At 39.3% G+C, this 21,392-nt stretch overlaps 1 protein-coding gene across 1 annotated transcript in view; it reads left to right on the top strand.

The window, feature by feature from the left end:
- LOC107601324 (neuron navigator 1-like) overlaps positions 1–20,395 on the top strand; it is a 31,117-nt gene extending 10,722 nt beyond the window's left edge. Inside the window, exons 7-21 of the mRNA XM_016293479.1 lie at positions 2,591–2,614; positions 4,761–4,838; positions 5,359–5,442; positions 6,445–6,556; positions 6,647–6,765; positions 10,378–10,562; positions 10,714–10,876; positions 11,241–11,445; positions 12,114–12,211; positions 12,303–12,415; positions 12,672–12,743; positions 12,878–13,074; positions 13,236–13,354; positions 16,590–16,799; positions 16,888–20,395. Of these exons, the coding sequence (XP_016148965.1) occupies positions 2,591–2,614; positions 4,761–4,838; positions 5,359–5,442; positions 6,445–6,556; positions 6,647–6,765; positions 10,378–10,562; positions 10,714–10,876; positions 11,241–11,445; positions 12,114–12,211; positions 12,303–12,415; positions 12,672–12,743; positions 12,878–13,074; positions 13,236–13,354; positions 16,590–16,799; positions 16,888–16,971 (1,863 nt within the window). The 3' untranslated portion in view covers positions 16,972–20,395. The remainder of the gene's footprint in view (positions 1–2,590; positions 2,615–4,760; positions 4,839–5,358; positions 5,443–6,444; positions 6,557–6,646; positions 6,766–10,377; positions 10,563–10,713; positions 10,877–11,240; positions 11,446–12,113; positions 12,212–12,302; positions 12,416–12,671; positions 12,744–12,877; positions 13,075–13,235; positions 13,355–16,589; positions 16,800–16,887) is intronic.
- The last annotated feature ends 997 nt before the right edge of the window (positions 20,396–21,392 follow it).

Genomic DNA, 21,392 nt, shown 5'->3' with positions numbered 1-21,392 from the left:
TAATGTATATATATATATATATATATATATATATATATATATATATATATATATATGAGGGATGTGCATCTCTCATGACTGAGGCTGATATGATACGCATCTCAATGCATAGCCAACGATACAATACATTAAAGATACATATGAAGCAGCTACCGATGCGATGCAATACGATTAACCCCTGTTACGATGCAGTGCGATCTGATTCAACACAATGCGATTCGATGCAATATGATGCAATGAAGAAAATATGATCACTTTGAATGCCTCGAGGCCTGTTTCATAAAACAAGTTAACCAAATAAGCCAGGCTTATTTCAGTTAGTCTGACTCATTGTCAAATGATTTGGTTCCATAAAGCAAACTTAACATAGGCCTAGATCAAGCTTAGTCACTGTGGCAACTTATGCTGGGAAACTAACCTGGTCTAAAGCAGGCTAACTGTCAGGCTAAGCTGAGTTCCTCTAACACTGACCAATAAGTACACAATGATATTACCACTCTCTCACATACTATTATTTGACCTTTTTTTTTTTTTTACAGTTTCTAGCCATGCAGCCTTTCTCTCTGGTCATATTAAAGCTGTTCCTTTTATAGTTTGCAGAACAGATAGCAGGACATTAGAACATTACAATATAAAATTGCTCTTTAAAGCATTAAAATAACTAAATTAAAAGTTAAAATCACTGAATTAAAAATGAAAATAAATAATAAAGAAAATGGCTATATTTGAACTGCTATCAGAATCTCACACTAACTCATTTGAGCTTAGTAATTAGTACTGTACATTTGATTTACCCATTGCAATAGTCCCTTTACAGTTACTGCTATCATAAAAATACACGTTTATGTAGGTGTAATTCTACAAAAGACCCATTTAATGTCCAACAACAAATATTTTAGCAAAATGTATATTTTACTCAGAATTATTGCGCTATTACTCTATCATGCTCCGTCTGTTTAGCGCGCAGCAGCACTCGTTCACTCGACCACTCCTGACAGCAAAATAGATATGTTTGCATGACTTTCTAACATTTACAGATGATATACCTGTGACATGTCAGTTATGCAATGAGGAAAACACAACGTCTCAAATGCATTAAACAGCACAGATATATCGATTTGATTCATGATCGACATTAAAGTCAGCATGAAATCAAAATTGGCTTTATTTACTTTACTAGCGCACATTGCTAGTCTTGATGTGAACAATTAATCCGTGCAAGTTAATACGCTGAAAAAAAAATTCTTGAATCAAAATCTGAACATTTGCTTCCGGTTTGGAATGGCTTTCCTTCTTTGATGACGTCAGTTTGACGGCTTGGGCAGAATATCGTTAAACACACCCCTCCAACAGAGAGAAGGACTGCAAAAATAAAACCCCGCCCTCTACTCAATATTCCGTTTCGGCTGGAAATACGTCACTACACTGAAATAAAGTCGGCAGCAACTTCTGCTTCACGCAGACTTTAAGGCTGCTTAAAAATAAGCGTGCGCAAATTAGTGAGATTGTGTGAACTTAATTTGTCATTTATGGACCTGTTTTAGCCCCGATTTATTTGTTAGGTTATTTCAAGTCAGGTTTTGGACTTTACACCCCGCTTTTCCTCAGGTCTCCGTAGTGGTGTTGTGATACATCATATACACGCGCAGCGGTGATGAGAGAACGTGCTTGAGAAACAGTTTAGAGAGGAGAAGTCAATCTACATAAAATTATTGGTCACTTTCTAAATAATAAAAGTATATAGCGCATCCACTAGTAGTTATTAAAGCAATAAGCCCCAAGAAGCCGTGGTTTAGTGAATTTATAACAGCTAAGGTGCGTTGTTAGGCACGACTCGAAGCGGACCACGGCTTCACGGGGCTTATTGCTTTTACAAAACGGTTATTCCATATACGTAGTAAGGTTCCACAGAATAAAACAGAGCAAATAAAGTGCGGAACTATCCGTTTTTATAAATATAAATAAATCAGTTGTTACTGATGCAAACATTTGCATTGCAATATAAATGACAACTTGTAGCCGATGCACACTTTTTAAACCGATGCATCGTATCGTTAACTTTTTATGCCGATGCACCGTGCGAATCGGGGAATCTTCCCATCCCTATATATATCTGCAAAAATGTCAACAATTCTGTGTTTTTCTGTCAATATGGGGTGCTGTGTGTACATTAATGAGGGAAAAAAAATTAACTTAAATGATTTTAGCAAATGGCTGCAATATAACAAAGAGTGAAAAATTTAAGGGGGTCTGAATACTTTCCGTACCCACTGTATATATATTAATGTATATAATGTGATTTTTTTCCCCCAACAGAATTTTAGGTAAGCTGGAAGCAAATTCAATTTGGTTCCTTTACAGAGAACAAGTGTAAACACACTTATGTTTATTTATTTAGCTTTGACATCTTAGATGAGATATTAAATCTTTATTATGCTGCAGTTCAAAAGCACAATATTTGTCAAAAAATAAATCAATAAAAAATCAACCGAATCGTGCAGCCCTGTTTTAGTTTGTATTCACTATAAACATCCATTTCTTTAGTATCTTACTGTCTATCTGTCGTTCTTTTCTTCCGTGCTTCTCTCAGGCGGAGGAGAGAATGCAGGGCGAGGTGAGTGTCTGTCTCTCATCTCTGATTTTCCCTCTCTGTCATTCAGAAATGAATGGCAGTCATATTAATAACCTCTTTTTGTCATACATGTTCTCAGAGATCATAACAGCTGAAGTCAGCTAATGTTAGGAGCTAACGAACTAACACATAGAGTCAAAGCCTTTAACTGTCATTAGCTGTCCAGAAGGCTGTTATGAGATTCCTCTGCTGTGTTTCATTCAATCATGACCGACTGTCTCTGGACTGAAGGAAATCAGTAGCTAACCACTTGCCACGTGTTGGTTTTTATAGTTGCCTCCATGTTCTGTGTTTCATAACTATAATGTGAAGGCCTATTCACATCAGATGGGATAAAACAAACACCAAATAATAAAAATAGAATAAAAATGAAATATTATATAATTAAAAATAAAAGTAATTGTCGCATTCAAAATATTTGTATTGACATTGATTTGTTTTTATGAAAAATACTTGATATCTAAATGAAGGCCAAACATTGTATTGAGCATAAACAATTAAAAAAATGACCTTGCTTCAGAATAAAAATGTAGTTGTTGAATTAAATTGTAAATTGCAATAAATTGCCACATTTTTGTCATTTTATATGAAACTTGGATATCTTTCATTTATATTAAGAAAACTAATAAACACATTTTCAGCATCCAAACAATTAAAAAAATGACCTTGATTCAGAATAAAAATTAAAATTGTAATTGCTAAGTTTGTCATTTTATATGCAACTTTGAATAGAAATTAAAATGTAAAAAAATCTTCAGCATCCAAACAAATAAGAACATATAAATTAATATATACATTTATTGAATTGCTGAGTTTAAATGTATTTATAAAGTGTAATGTCATTTATATAAAGCATTTATATATGTACTCTGTATCTATAGTAAATTAGCTTTAATTAATGTTAACAATAACTATATATAGTATATATACTATATAAATATAATCAAAATAATATCTAATTTAAAAAAATAGTATACAAACAATTTAAAAAAAATAATAATCCTTTCAAATGAAAAAGAAATGAAGAAATGATGAAGAAAAAGAAAACATGTGATCTTTTAGACTGCGTTATGGTCTTTTAGACTTGGCACATTGCATTAGTTAGACTAGTTTTTGTATGTTATCGTTGTGGTGCTATTGTTTCATATCCTGATGGGAAAAGGCCTTCACTCTTTCGTGATGCGTCTACTTGATCTATGGATGCAAAATGAAGGTGTCTCACCAAGTTACTTCGAAAAACTCTCTTAGAGAGATGGACAAAAAGTGTACTTGGTGAAGGTTTGCATTCCAAGCCTGAAGGCTTGAAGTGAGTCTGATTTTACTCATTGTGTGTGTTGTTCTGGTCTGCTGCGCCTCATAGTATGTGAATATACTCTCCATTCGTCTTTCTGTTGTCTTCAGTTGCATGTATAGAGTTTATCACCCTGTTCCAAATAGAGATCATATAAACAGACACAGTTGCTATTGGGAGTGCTAAATATCATCTGTCACAGTTTTCCAGCAGCTGCAGTGAGCTTCAGCAGTTCAGTTTGACTGTAACACTGTCAATTAGGAAAAACAATTTAGAGATTTATGTCAAAGTAAATAATCTGATCATTAGAGGAATAGTTCACCAAAAATGAAAATTGTCATAATTTACTCCTGCAATGACTATGAATATCCCATAACGACAATCCTATATGATTTGCTTTCTTCCCTGGAACACAAAAGCAGACGATCAGCAGAATGAGTTTTTTTTTCCTGCTGTGTTCTGCTTTTTTTATTCAGTGGAATTCAGTGGCAAGCTCAGAAATGACAATATAAAAGTAGCTCATATGAACTGCACAAATGAGATGTGAGAGCTTTATTGGAGAACATTGTCAGTCAATTAATGACCTTTTCTCACGTAAAGCTATCATAGGACTTCAGAGTACTTCAAAAGTATGGAGTTCTTTCATTATATTTTTTACTTTGCTGTTTTGTCATTTTTGGAGCTTGACAGTCCTCAGTCATACAGGTCTGGAACAACATGAGGAAGAGTAGTGATGACCGAATTCTCATTTTTGGGTGAACTATTCCTTTACATTTTTGATGCAGATTTATGCATTGAATTTTAAGTTGGCTAATAACTTTGTTCGGTTCTTCACAGCAAATCCGTAAGCTGAGGAGGGAGCTGGAGTCTTCACAGGACAAGGTGGCCAATCTGACCTCACAGCTGTCTGCTAATGTAAGTGTACACTGTCACATAGGAACGCACATACTATTTTGTATGTACAGTACACTATTAATTTATTCTATTCAGTCTATTCATAAAAGAATAATGAAAAAATCATTGACCGTAATCATGAATGTTTCTTGTGCAGCAAATCAGCATATTATACTGATTTCTGAAGGATCACGTGTGACAATGAAGACTGGAGTAATGATGCTGAAGATCCAGCTTTGGATCACAGAAATAAATTACATTTTACAATACATTCAAATAGAAAGCAGTTGTTTTAAATTGCAATAATATTTCACAATATCAGTTTTACTTTTATCAAATAAATGCAGACTTAGTAAGCATAAGAGGCTTCTTTTACAAACTTAGAAAATAATCTTACAGAACCCTAACTTTTGAACGGTAGTGTGTATTATTTTTTTATTATAATTTTTTTTTTTAACATTCATTCTTTATTTAATATAACTTTAATGATATGATGATCATATGTAATGCAATTCAATGGATTCTTTTTGTTTATCTATAGGCCAACCTGGTGGCAGCATTTGAGCAGAGTCTGGCCCTCATGACCTCTCGACTCCAGACCCTCTCTGTCAGCTCTGATCAGAAGGTATGATATTCATCCTTAAAACAAACAAAAACTCCTGCAATCATCTCAGTTCCACCATTTATAGCTTATTGGTAACAGTTACAGCATTAGCTTTTCATATCGTGATGACGCAGGATCCTTGACCAAATGTATTAGAAAATGTTTTACAAGAAAATATTTCTTTCCGTCTTTCTACTACAACATTTTATCTTTAATTTCCCATTACTTGACATTTCTTTGTCATTTTTTTTTTAAAATATTCTAGTAATTTCTGAGTCAAAATAGTTTCAAAGTGAATTCTACACCATTTCGTTCAGTGTAGTACCATGTTTTAAAGACAAAAAAGCAAACCATTTTTTTTTTGGGGGGGGGGGGACCATGTGTTTGAAACATATTACCCCTTAACTGGGGTAACTGGTGGTAACTTACCACCGTTTACCGCCCATATTTAGATCAATACATGTAACCTCACAGAGTCACAGAGAGCCAAAGAGCAAATTATGACTGAATGGATTTTGGGGGTTGCTGGCTTTAATTTACTGTCAAGGGGTCAGTATGTTTATCTGTGCAATACTCCAAAATTTTGAGTTCATGATTTGCCTTTGGCTAAATTAATGCATATGCAGGAGGGTTTAGAAGTGCAACGCTGACCTTCATGTCACATTGCCCTCTGTGAAAGAGGCAGCCGGTCTAGAGAGCTTACGCTGCGATGCAGCGACCCGGATTCATGCATTCGTTTCAGTGGCTGTGACCCTACAGATCATTTCAGTGATTTATAGAAAGCACATGATGTTGAGATACCAGTGATGCACAGCTGGAGGAGCTTTTGTAGACGTCCCTGTGGCTTTGTCTGCCGTAAATGTCATTGGTCAAGTGCAGGCAGTAAATCATTGCGGAAAGCAGAAGTGAACCTACATTTGTTTGGAAAACCGTCAGTAGCAGCGCTTTGGGGAATGCTGTTTCAATGTTTATGCTTTAAATGGATGAGCGCCGACTAAATACATCTGTGTTTTTTCTCTATAGGACAGTGAATTACTGGACCTTAGAGAAACAATCGAGAGCCTAAAGACCAAGAACATGGAGGCGCAGGCCGTCATCCAAGTCGCACTCAGTAACCCAGATGTTGCCCCCAAAGGTGAAGACAGCAAACATGCACCTCAAATTGAGTTTTAGCTCAATATCCAATGAACGTTAGCAAACAAACGCTCTTTATTTCTTCTCTCAGAGTTGCGAATCAGGAGGCAGAACTCATCCGAGAGCATTTCTAGTCTGAATAGCATTACCAGTCACTCCAGTGTGGGCAGCTTGAAAGACGACGCCAAGAAGAAGAAGAAAAAGAGCTGGGTAAGCGGAAGAAAGAGCCTAAGATGGAATTATAGTGACTATTATTATCTGCTCGCGCATAACCACAGTTTTCACATACTCTTTGTAAATTTCTAAGGTCTATGAGGTAAGTTTATATGTCTCTCTGAGGGAATGTTCCTCATCTGTTGTTTCTAACCGCTCTATAAAGGTTATCATCGGTGCACCTCCTCTAACAGTCACTGCCGCTTATACTTTCATATGTGTAAAATACTATATGTTACAAATGTTATGAGGTGAATTTACTGAGCAGATAGCACAAGTGGTCGACCAATAAATACATTTTTAGCTACTGGCATCAGCCATTGTTTTTTTCTGTTTGGTCAATGAGTGTTGAAAGCAGGACTTTTATTTTGACAGCACTGAAATCCAAGCGAGTGCAGATTCAGAAGTTGTCTTTCTCCATCTTTATTGGCTTAGTGTCGTTTTTCTCTCTAATAATTGAAAATCAAACATGTCTAATGCTTTATATCCAGTTTGCCACTACAACAAATTCATGTCATATTCATATTATATTCACTGTGTACTGTATGTGAAAATAGAAAATGTGATTCGAAGTTCACACAGCCTTACCAGATTACTGAATGTAGTTATTCACAGTGTTTACTTTTTTCACTTCTTTATCTGTGAAAAAATAGTATAATAACATTAAAGGGATATGTAACGTAGTTTGTAGATCGGGAAGAAGAAGGCGGGAACCGGCGAACATTTCAACAAAACTTTAATAAAATAAATAAATACAAAACGGACGACTGTCGCGCACAAACAAAAACCAAAACACAAAATAAACTCCAGGCCTGGTCCTCTCTCGTCTTTCACTGTCGTCACTCCTCCTTTTTATCCTTCCGGAGCTCCTCCGTGAGACTCGAGACCGGTGAGTGGTGCAGGTGTCGCTCATTATCAATTACTCCACCGCCCTCGCTCCGTTCCCCCGGCTCTCGGCCCCGCCCCCACTCGTCACATACCCCCATCGGCCCTCGCAGGCCGGGGGGTACTCCCGAGACTGCGCTCTACTCCCCCCCCTCCCCCCTCCGGGGGAGCCGATCACGGCGGCCGCGGCGTACCTGGGGGTAAGGACAGACAGACGAGGCGAGAGAAAAGGAGACGGAAGGATGAGGAGAGACAGATACGAGAGAGGGGAGAAAGGGAAAAAAAAAATCTTGTTCCGGTTCCCCAGACACACTGCCGCTCGGCCCTCAACCAGCTGAGAGGCTCTCACTCGCGGTGCCATGCGATGGTACTGGACATCGTTGGTGGACGGCCCACCGCTCCTCCGCCTCCTGGCGGACGGCGATGGCTCCTCCTATTGAGAGCAGCCGGCAGCGAGTCCCCCTTTCCCTGCTCCTCCCCAATCATGGTGGATGGCAGTAGGCTCCGTCCTCCTGGCAAACGGGCAGACTCCTCCGCTCCCTCACGGACGGCAGCCCCAGCTGAGAGGCTCTCACTCGCGGTGCCATGCGATGGTACTGGACATCGTTGGTGGACGGCCCACCGCTCCTCCGCCTCCTGGCGGACGGCGATGGCTCCTCCTATTGGGGGCAGCCGGCAGCGAGTCCCCCGTTCCCTGCTCCTCCCCAATCATGGCGGATAGCAGCAGGCTCCGGCCTCCTGGTTAACGGGGCCGACCCCTCCGCTCCCTCTCGGACGGCAGCCCCCCCTCCTCGACCCAGGAGCACGGCAGGGAGCTCTCCGTCCCACCTCGTCTTCCATCGTTCCAGCACCACCGCCTCGGGCAGCCCCGGCGGTCTCTCCACTTGTTCCTGCTGCCCGATCTCTTCAGCACCGCGATCCCCCTCAGCAGCGAGGGCTCTCTGAGAGCGTGTCCCTCCTTCCTCCCGGGTTTCGGCACCAATGTAATGTTTGTAGATCGGGAAGAAGGAGGAGGGAACCGGCGAACATTTCAACAAAACTTTAATAAAATAAATAAATACAAAACAGCGCAACAGCCCCTCGCGGACGACTGTCGTGCACAAACAAAAACCAAAACACAAAATAAACTCCAGGCCTGGTCCTCTCTCGTCTTTCACTATCGTCACTCCTCCTTTTTATCCTTCCGGAGCTCCTCCGTGAGACTCGAGACCGGTGAGTGGTGCAGGTGTCGCTCATTATCAATTACTCCACCGGTCTCGCTCCGTTCCCACGGCTCTTGGCCCCGCCCCCATTCGTCACTGGATAATTCACCCAAAAATGAAAATTCTGTTTGAAACGATATGAGGGTAATTAATGACAAAATGTTAATTTTTGGGTGAACTATCCCTTTAAGATGCTATTTAAAATATAAATTTGTTAATTTTACAGATTTATCTATTTTTTCAAATGATTTATCTCTAATTTTAATAAATATATTATACAACAAATATAAATCTTTTTGCAAAAATTGGTTATGCATGCAATATTTAGGATATTTTATTAAATGCAATATCATTGGCCTGTATCGGACATCAACCACCCTACTTCACTAGATATACTCTATCAGCCATGCAGAATCCATATTGGTCAACCTCTAGTTAGCACCAGCTGCTAAGAACTGACAAAATGAGGACACACATGATTTTGTGCAAGTGACCAGCTCTATCACTAGGCTCCATTCATTCTTAGTGAATTCCCTCTAGAATGCTATTTTACTAATACTGTAAACATGTGGTTACACATGTGTCATATGGCTATGACGGAAGAAGAAGAAAAGCAGTTACACATACAAGAATGAAGCTGCAGCTGAACACTCACACTAACTCTGACATGTATAGTAGAGACAGATCACTTTGCATGATGAAATAATTTGTTACAGCTCTTTGGTATTTTACCTGTGTTTTATTTTTTGTGGTTCAAGGCTGCAAACTCATTTCTAGGAATGATTGCATCATATATAACTATCCACACCAACACCTGAGTGTTTCAAGTGCACTTGTTGAAAACCATCTGTCCTTTTCTCTTGTGCTGTTGTTTAAGTGTCTGTCCTTTTGTGCTTGAAGTATCTTCATTGAATTCAACACTTGATCAACTAGGGAGGTTTGCAGAATGTAAAATGAACCTCAAATTGTACATCTCCAAACAATATGATTATGATTATACTCTAAGAAGCTGATAACATTTTCACATAAATGTATATAAATAAATTAATGCTTTTATTCAGCAATTCAGCAATAAATTGATCAAAAGTGTCAGTAAAGACATTAATAATTTTACAAAAGATTTTTGTTTACAAAAAAAAAAAAATTCTATTAATCAAAGAATCCAGAAAAAATTTATTCCACAGAAATACTGTTTTAATGCTCATAAGATATGGTTCTTGTGCAGCAAATCAGCATATTCAATTATGTGACACTGAAGACTGGAGTAATAATGCTGAAAATTTAGCTTTGATCACAGGAATAAATTGAATTTTACAATATATTCACATACAACAGTTATTTTAAATTGTAATAATATCTCACAAATTACTTATTTTATTTTTGATCAAATAAGACTTACTTCACATAAACAACAGTGAAAGTTAATAAACTTTAAATGAGTGAAAATAAACATTTATTCTTATATTTGTGAATTACTTCAGTGTGTTTTAAGTTCTCTGCCTTTCTCTCGATTTCTCTGTAGTTACGAAGTTCTTTTGGCAAGGCGTTCAGCATTAAGAAGGGCGCTAAAGGTGGCTCCATGTACTCTGATATTGAAGAGATCGCCACTCCAGACTCTTCTGCACCCAACTCACCAAAACTGGGTCATGAAGATGGAGAGAACCTGCCCACTTCCCTCCCATCCAGCCAATCAGCCAACTCCTCTGTGTGAGTAAAGTCTTCATGTGCCAATCACAATATCAGGCGAAAATTGGGCAATTTCACTTTTGAAATGCAGCAGTAATTTGACTATTACACCCTTTAGACTGCTTTTAAGTGTTAGCACTTTTTAAACAGTAATGACATTGCATTCTAACAGGATCCATGAAAGCAACGAGGAAAACGAGAGCGATGAGAAGATGGTGTCTGAGCTGCGGTCTGAGCTGTGGGAGAAAGAGATGAAACTGACGGACATTCGGCTAGAAGCGCTGAGCTCAGCACATCAGCTGGAGCAGCTACAAGAGACCATGAACAACATGCAGGTCAGTGACTGGTTTAGTGATGTTTTGGTGTTACCTTTGCTCTGCGAATTTTCATTGGCAAAATCGATAGGAATCTACGCGACTGGGAATTACACATAAGGGCGATAGATTTCACAGATTTTGCTATGGGTTCATGTTGGTCATGTGAATTTGTCGCATTGACCAACACAAAGCTAAGTGGTTTGAAAGTAACTTCTGTGTGAGCATACATCGCTACACTATTGACAGTAGACAATGGATATGTTTTACCTGTGAAATTTCACAAATATGTGAAACATATGTGCATATCTTCACTGCAGTTCATGACTTTGCATGTCAAACATTACATTGAAAACTAAACTTTAATCAAACTCTCTCATTGTAGAGTGTGGTGGAGAGTCTGAAGGCAGAGAACGATCAGCTGAAAACAGGAAGTGCTCCGTCATCCCTTGTCCTTCCTTGCAGCCCACCTTCTACTTCCACCTCCCAGCCGTCTGGTCTGGCCAGCCTCCTGAACTCCAACCAAACCAAACCACCCATGAGCCTAACCAAGTCCTTTAGCCTCAGCCTCAATGAGTGCTCCAACACTGGTGAGTTCCTGTAGTCATGCCATTTCATACTTAAACATAAAAACCAAGCAGCAACCTTCCGCTCTCTCTTGTGAAACCAACACGGAAGTGACTAAAACTGCAATTCATCAACTGGCCGCTAGAGACTGGCTCCAAAAGGGAGTCAGTCCCCATAGACTCCCCATGTTAAAATGCCCAACTTTACAGCAGAAAAATATGTTTAGAGCCTGGTACAAAAAGTGGTTTTGGTCTATATAGCTAATTTTGCCCTTCATGACAACTGTGAGGGGTGTGAATTTTTTTGTAACTCATCCGTTTAAATTATATTAAGCCTTAAAGTTCTGCATAATTAAGGGCGTGGCCACTTGAGTGGCAGGCGGATTGCCGCTGCTGTCACCACCGTTGAGCTAGGTGGGCGTGGTTTCAGCAACCAGCTCCCGCCTCTTTGCCCATTTTTGATTATCCGGGAGTGACGCATGGTGACGCGCTGCCAAGATGGCGACGGCCGGCTCCGCCCACTTTGAGCTTCAAAAACGCTCTTCAGAAACCTACGGGTGACGTCACGGACACTACGTCCATGTTTTTATACAGTCTATGATACAAACTAGTTCGCTTCAAGCATTGCTTCCCATTACTAATCTAGAAATGTCACTGGCGGATTGAGTCAAATAATTATTTCTGTCAAGCAGACATTGCTCCTATGGAGTTACTGAGCCTGTCATCTCAGAGGAATGAGGTCTTTACGCGTGTGGTGGTCCGTATAGCTGACCAGCAAGTGTCCAGAGAGGTGAATGCGTGAAAACATATTGCAAATGGCTTTACATACATCAACATTAGATCATATGCACTAAATAAGCCAACTGGTGTACAATCAGCAGGTGAGGCAGCAGGATTTCTACATCGGCTCTCTGAGGATTCGTGGGAAAACTGAATGGTCTATGATAGACACAGACATCTCCACAGCTTTCAGGGTGAGATCTCATTCTGTGGTGTAAAGACAGCTAAAAAATTTTAAATATATGCAAAAAAGGAAGGTCGTAATTTTAAAATCATAATGTAGTATGCAAAAAAATATAATAATGTTTTAGTATGCAAATAATACCGTCATTGCTGATGATATTTAATAGCAGACATATGATCAAAAGTCAGTAGGTGATTTTGATAATGATTTCATTTTCAAAATTACATTTTCTTGGGAAGTATTTTTCTTGGATATTATATTTTATACATTGGTTATTTTTTTTTAGTCCTTACATCATTGGAACCACCAATCAGTCTGTTAAGATGCCATCCAATCATGGCCTGCATCTCAGCTTCAGGTAAGTTCCTCATTCCTTTAGCACTGTTTCATTCAAGTTTGTAGATTCTGGTAAGACAACATAAAATCTGCAAAAAAAAAATTGAAATCCCATATCAGTATTCTAACCATTTGTAATTATCTGTTTGCCTGAAGAATGGTCACCTTCTCCAACAACGTGGAGCCTGCAAATGGTTTCCTAGTGCGTTACTTGCACAGGAAGTTGATCGAAACGGAGGATGAAAGCACAGTTCACAGCGCTGAGGTGCTGAGGGTTCTGGACTGGGTGCCTAAACTCTGGTACCATCTCCATACCTTCCTGGAGAAACACAGCACCTCTGACTTCCTCATAGGTACAGCTTTACATGTTCTGAATGTGTGTTTTACACAGTGCTCTTCAGGAAACAAAAGAAAAACATATTTAACCATTTATATTAGCAAATTAATCCGAGCAACCTTTCAAAGGTTAGGTTATATCCTACAGCAACTTAAGTTTCGGCTCCTGTCTTTGCAGGTCCCTGCTTCTTCTTGTCTTGCCCAGTATCATTAGCAGAGTTTCGCTTCTGGTTTATTGACCTCTGGAACCAGTCCATTATTCCGTATCTTCAGGAGGGAGCTAAGGATGGTGTGAAGGTAAGCTGCTCATAGGCATCTGACAACAGAAGCAGGGATGTCTAACCCTGCTCATGGATGGCCACCATCCAGCAGAGTTCAGCTCCAACACTAACTAAACACTTCAAGCTCTTCTGGATTACTAGAAACTGTAGGTGTTTTGGAGCTAGATTATGCAGTAAGATGGTCCGTGTTAATTTTGACAGGCATTTTTTATTTAGTCTTAGTCTTTATTTTGAGACGAAAATGCTTAATAGTCTTAGTCACATTTTAGTCATTTGAGTCTTACATAGTTTTAGTCTAGTTTTAGACGACAAAAAGTCATTGCATTTTTGTCAACTTTTACTCAAACTGCAGTTACCAACATTTATTTTGGTAGCTATTTTATATGTAGTCTTCAAATAAAATTAGTCATTAATTCTTCTATCTTTAGACCAAATCAATTAAGCTTATGAAAAATTTGAATCAAGGATTGAATTTGGAAAAACTTGAATAAATTATGACAATTTTCATTTGTGGGTGAACTATCCCTTTAACAGCAGTGAAAAGGGAGCAACTTATAAAAATTATAGTTGTTCATATATAATATATATAATTTATAATTTTTGAAAAAAGCAGAATAAGATAAGACAAATACAAAAGAGATACAAATTAAACTCATTTTTCAGATACAGTAGGTTTACTTAACATATTTATTTAACATCTTTTGTTGGTTAACATTAATGACACAGGTAGGTACTTAATTAGGAATGCTGTCCCTTTAAGATGGAAGGCATGCATGTAATACTGACACACGTTCAGTTTTCACCCATCTGTTTACGTTCACTTAATCCATAACCGACTGTATTTACGTGAGATACTCTACACCAGGGATCCTCAAATCTTGCCCACGAGATCCACTTTCCTGCAGAGTTTAGCTCTAACCCTAATCAAACACATCTGAGCATGCTAATCAATATCTTCAGGATCATTCGAAAATCACAGGTAGGTGAGTTTGATCAGGGTTGGAGCTAAACTCTGCAGTGCATTGGCCCTCCAGGGCAAGATTTGAGGAACCCTGCTCTACACGATAGACATTTGGACTGCTGTGTGTGTATTTGAGCACTGAGAACTGATCGTGCGCTGTATATATGACCGCTTCTATCAGCACGATTCCACCTATCTTCACCGGACTTCACTAACTTTAAGTTAATCGACAACGAATTGTGACTCCCAGGAAAAACGGGACGTCTGGTCACCTTATCCCTACCCCTTCGGGTGCTGAGGCCATTGTTTCAGATCGCTAGTTCGCATTTTGGTAGCCTATCCGTCCACTGCAGCTGCCATACTGAGACTAGATATGCAAACGCCCCTTATAAGATTTCAATCCAATGACATTTTGAAGGACAAGACAGTAGCCTATAGGATGTATTTTGAATGTCCAGTAGTCCTCAAATAACATTATAGTCCCGTCTCGTCTTGTTAAGGAAGACGCTGCATTAATTTCGTCATAGTTTTTATCATCAGATATTAGTTTTAGCTTGTCAACGTCTCGTCTTAGTCACAGAAAAAATGTCCGTTAACGAATATTTTTCGTCATCGTTTTCGTTGACGAAATTAACACTGAAGATGGTCCTCCTCATAAGTGACCAAATTGAAACACACATCATAAGCAACTCTCTTGATGGTTACTCTTGTGCACCATACAGAAAGTGCAAGAGACTCAACTTACACTCCCAATTGATTTCAACAGCTTCTAAGCTAACAACTGTATGCTTTTTGGTAATGATTTCTAATTAACCTTATTTATCCATCTACATCATGGTTTTCTAAGTTTTCTCTGTCTTCCTTTACTGAGCTTGTATCCTTGGTGAAAAATACTGTTTAAGCTAGTTTGCAGATCAAGCACTGGTGTGCTTAGCCTGGTCAGGCTTATGTGTTTTTTTGTTACTACAGGGGTTCTGGGACACCAGTAAAACATTTTAGGCTGGTTTCAGAGTTTATTCTGCCTTAAGGCCAGGACACACCAAGCTGGCCATCAGCCAACGTAAGGCCACTGGTGAGCATCTATGGGACTAGTTTTTTGGTGTATTCCACACGTCGGCTCTCATCAGGCTCACATCAGCGACATTTTGCCCAATTCAACATGTTGAATCGGCGCCATGGCCATCAGTGAGTTTGTATAGACAGTGTATAGACAGTTAACTCCTTACATGCAGGTGTAGTCTGTGCGGTGTGTTGAAGCATAGCTTTTTGGTCCAGCCACAGCTGATGCGAAGTGACAACAACGTTGACTTTAAAGGGGTCCTATTATGCTCTTTTACAAAGTCTTGATTTTGTTTTTTTTGGGGGTGTACTAGAACATGCTCTCATGCTTGGTGGTTTGAAAAACACATTATTTTTCACATAATTTACATTATTAAAATACCTTTCTCCCCAGCCTGCCACAAACGGCTCGATTAGTTCCAGCTTTGATGAAGGTCCACCTTCCGAAAAACAAAATGTGTTGTGATTGGTTTGCTGTCCCAGTGTGTTGTGATTGGCGAACAGCTTAGACGGTGTTTCATTACTGCCACGCCCCTTGCTCCGACTTTCAACAAAAGCTTTTGACAAATCCGGCACTACTCACTCGTGTTAAGCTGTCCTCAGTAAAATGCGCAGCACACAATAGCAAATTGGGGTTATAATGCTCAGGAACAGAGTTAAAAAATAAATTGCAACCACTGTTTCCTGAGATCATCCGCTTTCGGAAGCCCAAACAAAGACGTTTGGGCACCGGACGAGAAGCACAGCGTCACGCCACGTCTTTAAAATTCAAACACATTATTTTCTATGAGTGTAGGCACACTGGCGGCGCCCAGCTACGTCGTGTTGTACTTGTAAGAATTGTTCTAGACCAGCGTTTCTCAATTGCAGTCCTCACGTACCCCTGAAAAGGGATTTTTAAAAAAACGAAATATCTCCCTTTGGAGTGGACTGTGAGATTTGTAACTTTCTACATCTTTTTAATGCCCAAACATACACACTACACACTGACTAAAATAAAAAAAATGAAAAAGCATAATAGGACCCCATTAATTGCCATTAGTTCTTTGAAGTCGGCTTGGTATGTTGTGGCTTTTACATCTTGGCCAAAATGAGGCAACTCACTAGGTTTTAGAACAGAGTTCATCTGTTGCTAAAAGAGTTGCGTTTTGTTGGATCATATGACACTTACTGTGTCTTCTCGAAGTGCAGTGGAGCCTTGAAGCTCAATCTCTGCATTGATATATTTCAGGTCCATGGTCAGAAATCAGCATGGGAGGATCCAGTGGAGTGGGTGAGGGATACGCTGCCCTGGCCTTCAGCTCAACAGGACCAGGCCAAACTCTTTCACCTCCCTCCGCCAACCCCTGGCTCCAATTCTGTTCCAACACAGCAGCCGAGTGACGACAGGGTCACGTCCAACAAGGAGACGTCTCTGTCCACAATGGAGTCCGATCCACTGGTGAGTGTCTAGTGCAACTACACCTGAACCTTTGTGAACAAATCTGCATGTGTTGTGACAAGCTGTCCTTGTTCTCTTCCTCATTCAGATGGCGATGCTGCTGAAACTCCAGGAGTCTGCCAACTACATAGAATCACCCGAACGGGACATTTCTGGCAACCCCACTTTCTAGGCTGAGCTAAAAGACTTGAGAGCTTTACTAATGGCTAGTGCTGTTACAAAACACTGTTCTGTACAGCTGATTTGCACCTCCTGTCTCCTTCAAAAGGCTTCTGAGAGTCGAGAAGAGAAACGCTCAAGAACAACCATGTCAAGGCAGACAAAACTCTAAGTCTGAAAGAAAAACAGAAGAACTGATCCTGCCAGATCTATGCGAGAATATTTTTTGCACTGTTGTCTTAACCGGTCCTTCCTTTGCTTATTTAACCTGCAAGTGGCATGGCAATACTTGCAACTGGGGATTGTGAAGATTGGACGATTGTGAAGATGAAATGTTCTTGTCTATCATACTGGGAACAAAATGTGCTCCACAGTTGTTTGATATTACTTTTGACCATATGGACCAACAATCTATTTATTCTTGTTTGCAAAAGTACCAACACTCCATCCTCAAGATCAAGTCGCCTGAACCATGTACACAAAGGTGCAGTTACATTCAGACCATCTCGCATGGATGCAAAATGTAATTTACAAGATGGTGCTTAGAATTCAGCCTTAAATTATGTCCCTCCATATATCATAAAATCAGTTCCATAGCAATCAGAATATTACTCTATATTACCTCACAGTTTGCATAGTGATGCAGTTATAAGGTGCAGTACATACCCATAGCCAGGTTGCATTCATTCCTATCAAACATGCAGACATCAGACAGATGTAGACTGTAGAGGATGCACTTTGATTCGTAGCTTTCAATCAAGAGCACTGACTGGTTGTTCAAGACTCGTATGTTGTTCGCTCCAGTGGTGAGTTGCAGCAACAAAACAACCAGAATTTGTGAGAGTTTGAGGCGACATGAGTAATAGAGACTCATCAAGTTCAATTATATGCAAACGTCATGTGATCTGCCGCCTGATATTGTTGAAAAAAGTTGCTGGATTAAGGTGACACTTGGAAATGCAGCAAAGCTGGGAATGACTGCAGTAGGGTTCATGTGATCCACCGCCTGATACAGTCGGAGGGCGACCTCAGGCAAATAAATAGCTGTCAGTTATAACAAAGGTGCTGTTACCGGTGCATGGGAACAGTATGCAACATCTTACTTTCAGTAATCGTTTATGTGATAGTGCTTTTGACCTTAAGGTACTGATATACTTCATTTTCCATGTTTCCACACCATTGAGCATCCAAGCCCTTCAAAGTAAACTTGAGCGTTGTGACCGTGAGCATGTTCTAGTAAGCCTTCAAGCACTCAAATCTCTTGCGCAATCGCTGTTGTCCATGCACAAGTCCATGGCATGCAAACACAAAAAAACGGGCTGCACACGGATGTTGTGCACAGACAAGAATTGCTTAACATGGACTGTGCGAGCCAGAGCGAAACATGGACAAGTGAAGTATACTTTCAACTTTAGCTCCAGTACCCAAGGTGCTCATTGATCATCAAGATAACCAAAGGCTTTGTTCTCACTGACACCCCAAACCCAATTCACTTGGCTTTGTGCTAATGTAGCAACTAATGTAGGGCCTGTTTCCACCTGGCATTAACGTGTTTCAAATGCATCTCTTGTTTTTGGATTTTGTTGAGAAACTCCCCTTTTATTTTGGGATACTCAACATCTTTTTTGCAAGAGTCCCAAGTGTGGCACACAAATACTATTAAATGAAGGAAACCATGTTGTGCAGCTTATGAGCGAGCAGGAATGTAAGCAAATGAAAAAGATACAGATTGCCAACACCACGAAGTTTGAATGACTTATTTTGGTGCACTTTCTCTCAACACGTCCCAGAACAATCAAGTGTTAGTTGAGCAGGTGGCAAGAAGGTGATGCTTCACTTCAGTTCGGAGCAAAATGAGGATTCATATTATTAATGTGTAAAAACATTTTTGATTTCCTCTGTATGCGGTTTCAGTGATCCGATCACCGTTTTAGACCATGTTTACACTTGCATTTAGTGCCTAACACTTGTGATCGGATCATCAAAAATGCATATTAACACAAGGTGGAAACAGGGCTGTAAATATACTGGATATTGGCTCCACTGCCTGAACAAATGAAGCCAATTTGAGCTGCTGCAAAATAAGATGTAGTTAGATTGGTTTCGAAAACAAATCAGGATTGTTTGCAGTGTGAACAAAGCCAAAATGGTTTAAACAATTTGTTATGTCTGGAGGAGGTTTAGCAATTTATGTTTGGCCTTTGTTATGTCTAGAGTTTCAAAGCTAAATCACATCAGTGTTAGCTCATGGTTTTACACACACTTCTGTCTTTTGGTCTTCTGTAGAACAATGTAGCCAGTTTTGGAAATGCGTAATTGTTTTTTTTATTATTATTATTTCTGGTCATTTTAAATCACAGGATGACCCCATATCAGGGTCTTTTACAAACTCTCAAATCATTCCAGTAACAATTGTAATAATAGAATATCTTGCAATTCAACACAGCCTAAAAAATATCAATGGTGGATTGTAACTCATTAATGCGTTTGCTATTGGATGATTACAGGTGCTCCAGAACTGTATGTGCATGAAAGCTTTAACTGAGGAAAATTATAGCTAAAAAAGGCACCTTACCATGAGACGCCAAAGGATGTGTTGGCAACCAGTCTACAAGAGCAAAGTGATCTTTTTCATAAATTACCAAATTTAAACTGAATTTCTCTTGTGCATGTACTAACCGATTAGTACTAGCGCTATACCAATGTCAGATGAAACGTAATCTGAGAATGTAAATTGGATCAAAACTTCAGTTTGCCAACATACCTAGTGCTCTAGATGATGCTTGCTGACTCTTGTGCTCGTGTTTAAGTGTCCTGTTACTGTCAGACGTAGCTCTCCAAATGAATAACCAGAGGAGCATTTTTTAAGGTCTTTTTTCTATGTTTTTTTTTTTTACTAAAGGATCTGAGTCTGACATTTGTAAATAGATTTTCAAAAAAAAATTGCCAAAAAAAAAAAAAGCAAACAAAAAAGGTCTATTGTAGAACAAACAGAGCAAGGATAAAATATAACAACTACTGTATAAACTGAATGTGTCTGTTTAGATATACATTACAGCGAGGATCGCGGTCATCTCTCAGTTATCACCTTTCCTGTAGAGGCAAGTTAACTGCCACAAAGTAACTAGATCATGTTGCCTATGTACGTTATTCACTATAAAAGTGTCCTCTGTATTCTCTTCCGGATCGTACAAGGTATTGAATGGCTTTTACGATTGAGTTGGCCATAACAACCCATAAAAAACAATAAAAAATAAGTGGCAGCGGTGCTTCAAATCACACAAGTACCCCAAAATCTGTCTTAACAGCTCATCGTATGATCATAAACTTCCCTTAATCGCTTTAAGATAGTTTGGGGCTTTGGGGAAGATTCCCCGGTGTTTGTCATGAAAATGTGCCTAATATAAGCCAACTCGTTGGACATTGCAATACCTAAACTATTATGTTTTGCAAGGGATTGTTTGCTGTGAAAAAAAAAAAAGCAAACAAAAAAGGTCTATTGTAGAACAAACAGAGCAAGGATAAAATATAACAACTACTGTATAAACTGAATGTGTCTGTTTAGATATACATTACAGCGAGGATCGCGGTCATCTCTCAGTTATCACCTTTCCTGTAGAGGCAAGTTAACTGCCACAAAGTAACTAGATCATGTTGCCTATGTACGTTATTCACTATAAAAGTGTCCTCTGTATTCTCTTCCGGATCGTACAAGGTATCGAATGGCTTTTACGATTGAGTTGGCCATAACAACCCATAAAAAACAATAAAAAATAAGTGGCAGTGGTGCTTCAAATCACACAAGTACCCCAAAATCTGTCTTAACAGCTCATCGTATGATCATAAACTTCCCTTAATCGCTTTAAGATAGTTTGGGGCTTTGGGGAAGATTCCCCGGTGTTTGTCATGAAAATGTGCCTAATATAAGCCAACTCGTTGGACATTGCAATACCTAAACTATTATGTTTTGCAAGGGATTGTTTGCTGTGGAGGATAAGAATGCGAGCGAACGTGTTATCCTTTTTTATGCTAGCTTATAAATAACATTGAGATTTGAGCTCGCCGGTAGTCTCGTTTCCAGATGTCCTGGAAATGTGTGGCTGCTTTGCCAGCTAGCACGAACTAAAGCCATTTCCCACCGTCTCTTCTCGTCTCACAGATATATTTGCCATCGTAGTACAGCGTGCTTTATCATATCTGCTGTCTTGCATATGAACTGATACAGTCTAGACAACCTAAAATGGAGTGTCTATCTAAGTTTCGATTAATTTATTAATTATTTTATGACTAACAACGCTGAATGTTCAAGCAGGCACAATAATAATACAAAACCTGTGCTTTGTAAACTTGTGTTTTTCCCCACCTGTTTTAGATTAAACGGGTTCAATATTGTTTATCAAAACAGATTGATTTGTCACTATGCAGCGTTGGAAT

Source organism: Sinocyclocheilus grahami, unplaced genomic scaffold, assembly GCF_001515645.1.
Source record: "Sinocyclocheilus grahami isolate Dianchi unplaced genomic scaffold, SAMN03320097.WGS_v1.1 scaffold303.1, whole genome shotgun sequence".
In the NCBI taxonomy this organism is placed as follows: Eukaryota; Metazoa; Chordata; class Actinopteri; order Cypriniformes; family Cyprinidae; genus Sinocyclocheilus; species Sinocyclocheilus grahami.
Note: the sequence above shows the minus strand (reverse complement) of the source record. Positions and strands in the feature narration are given on the sequence as shown.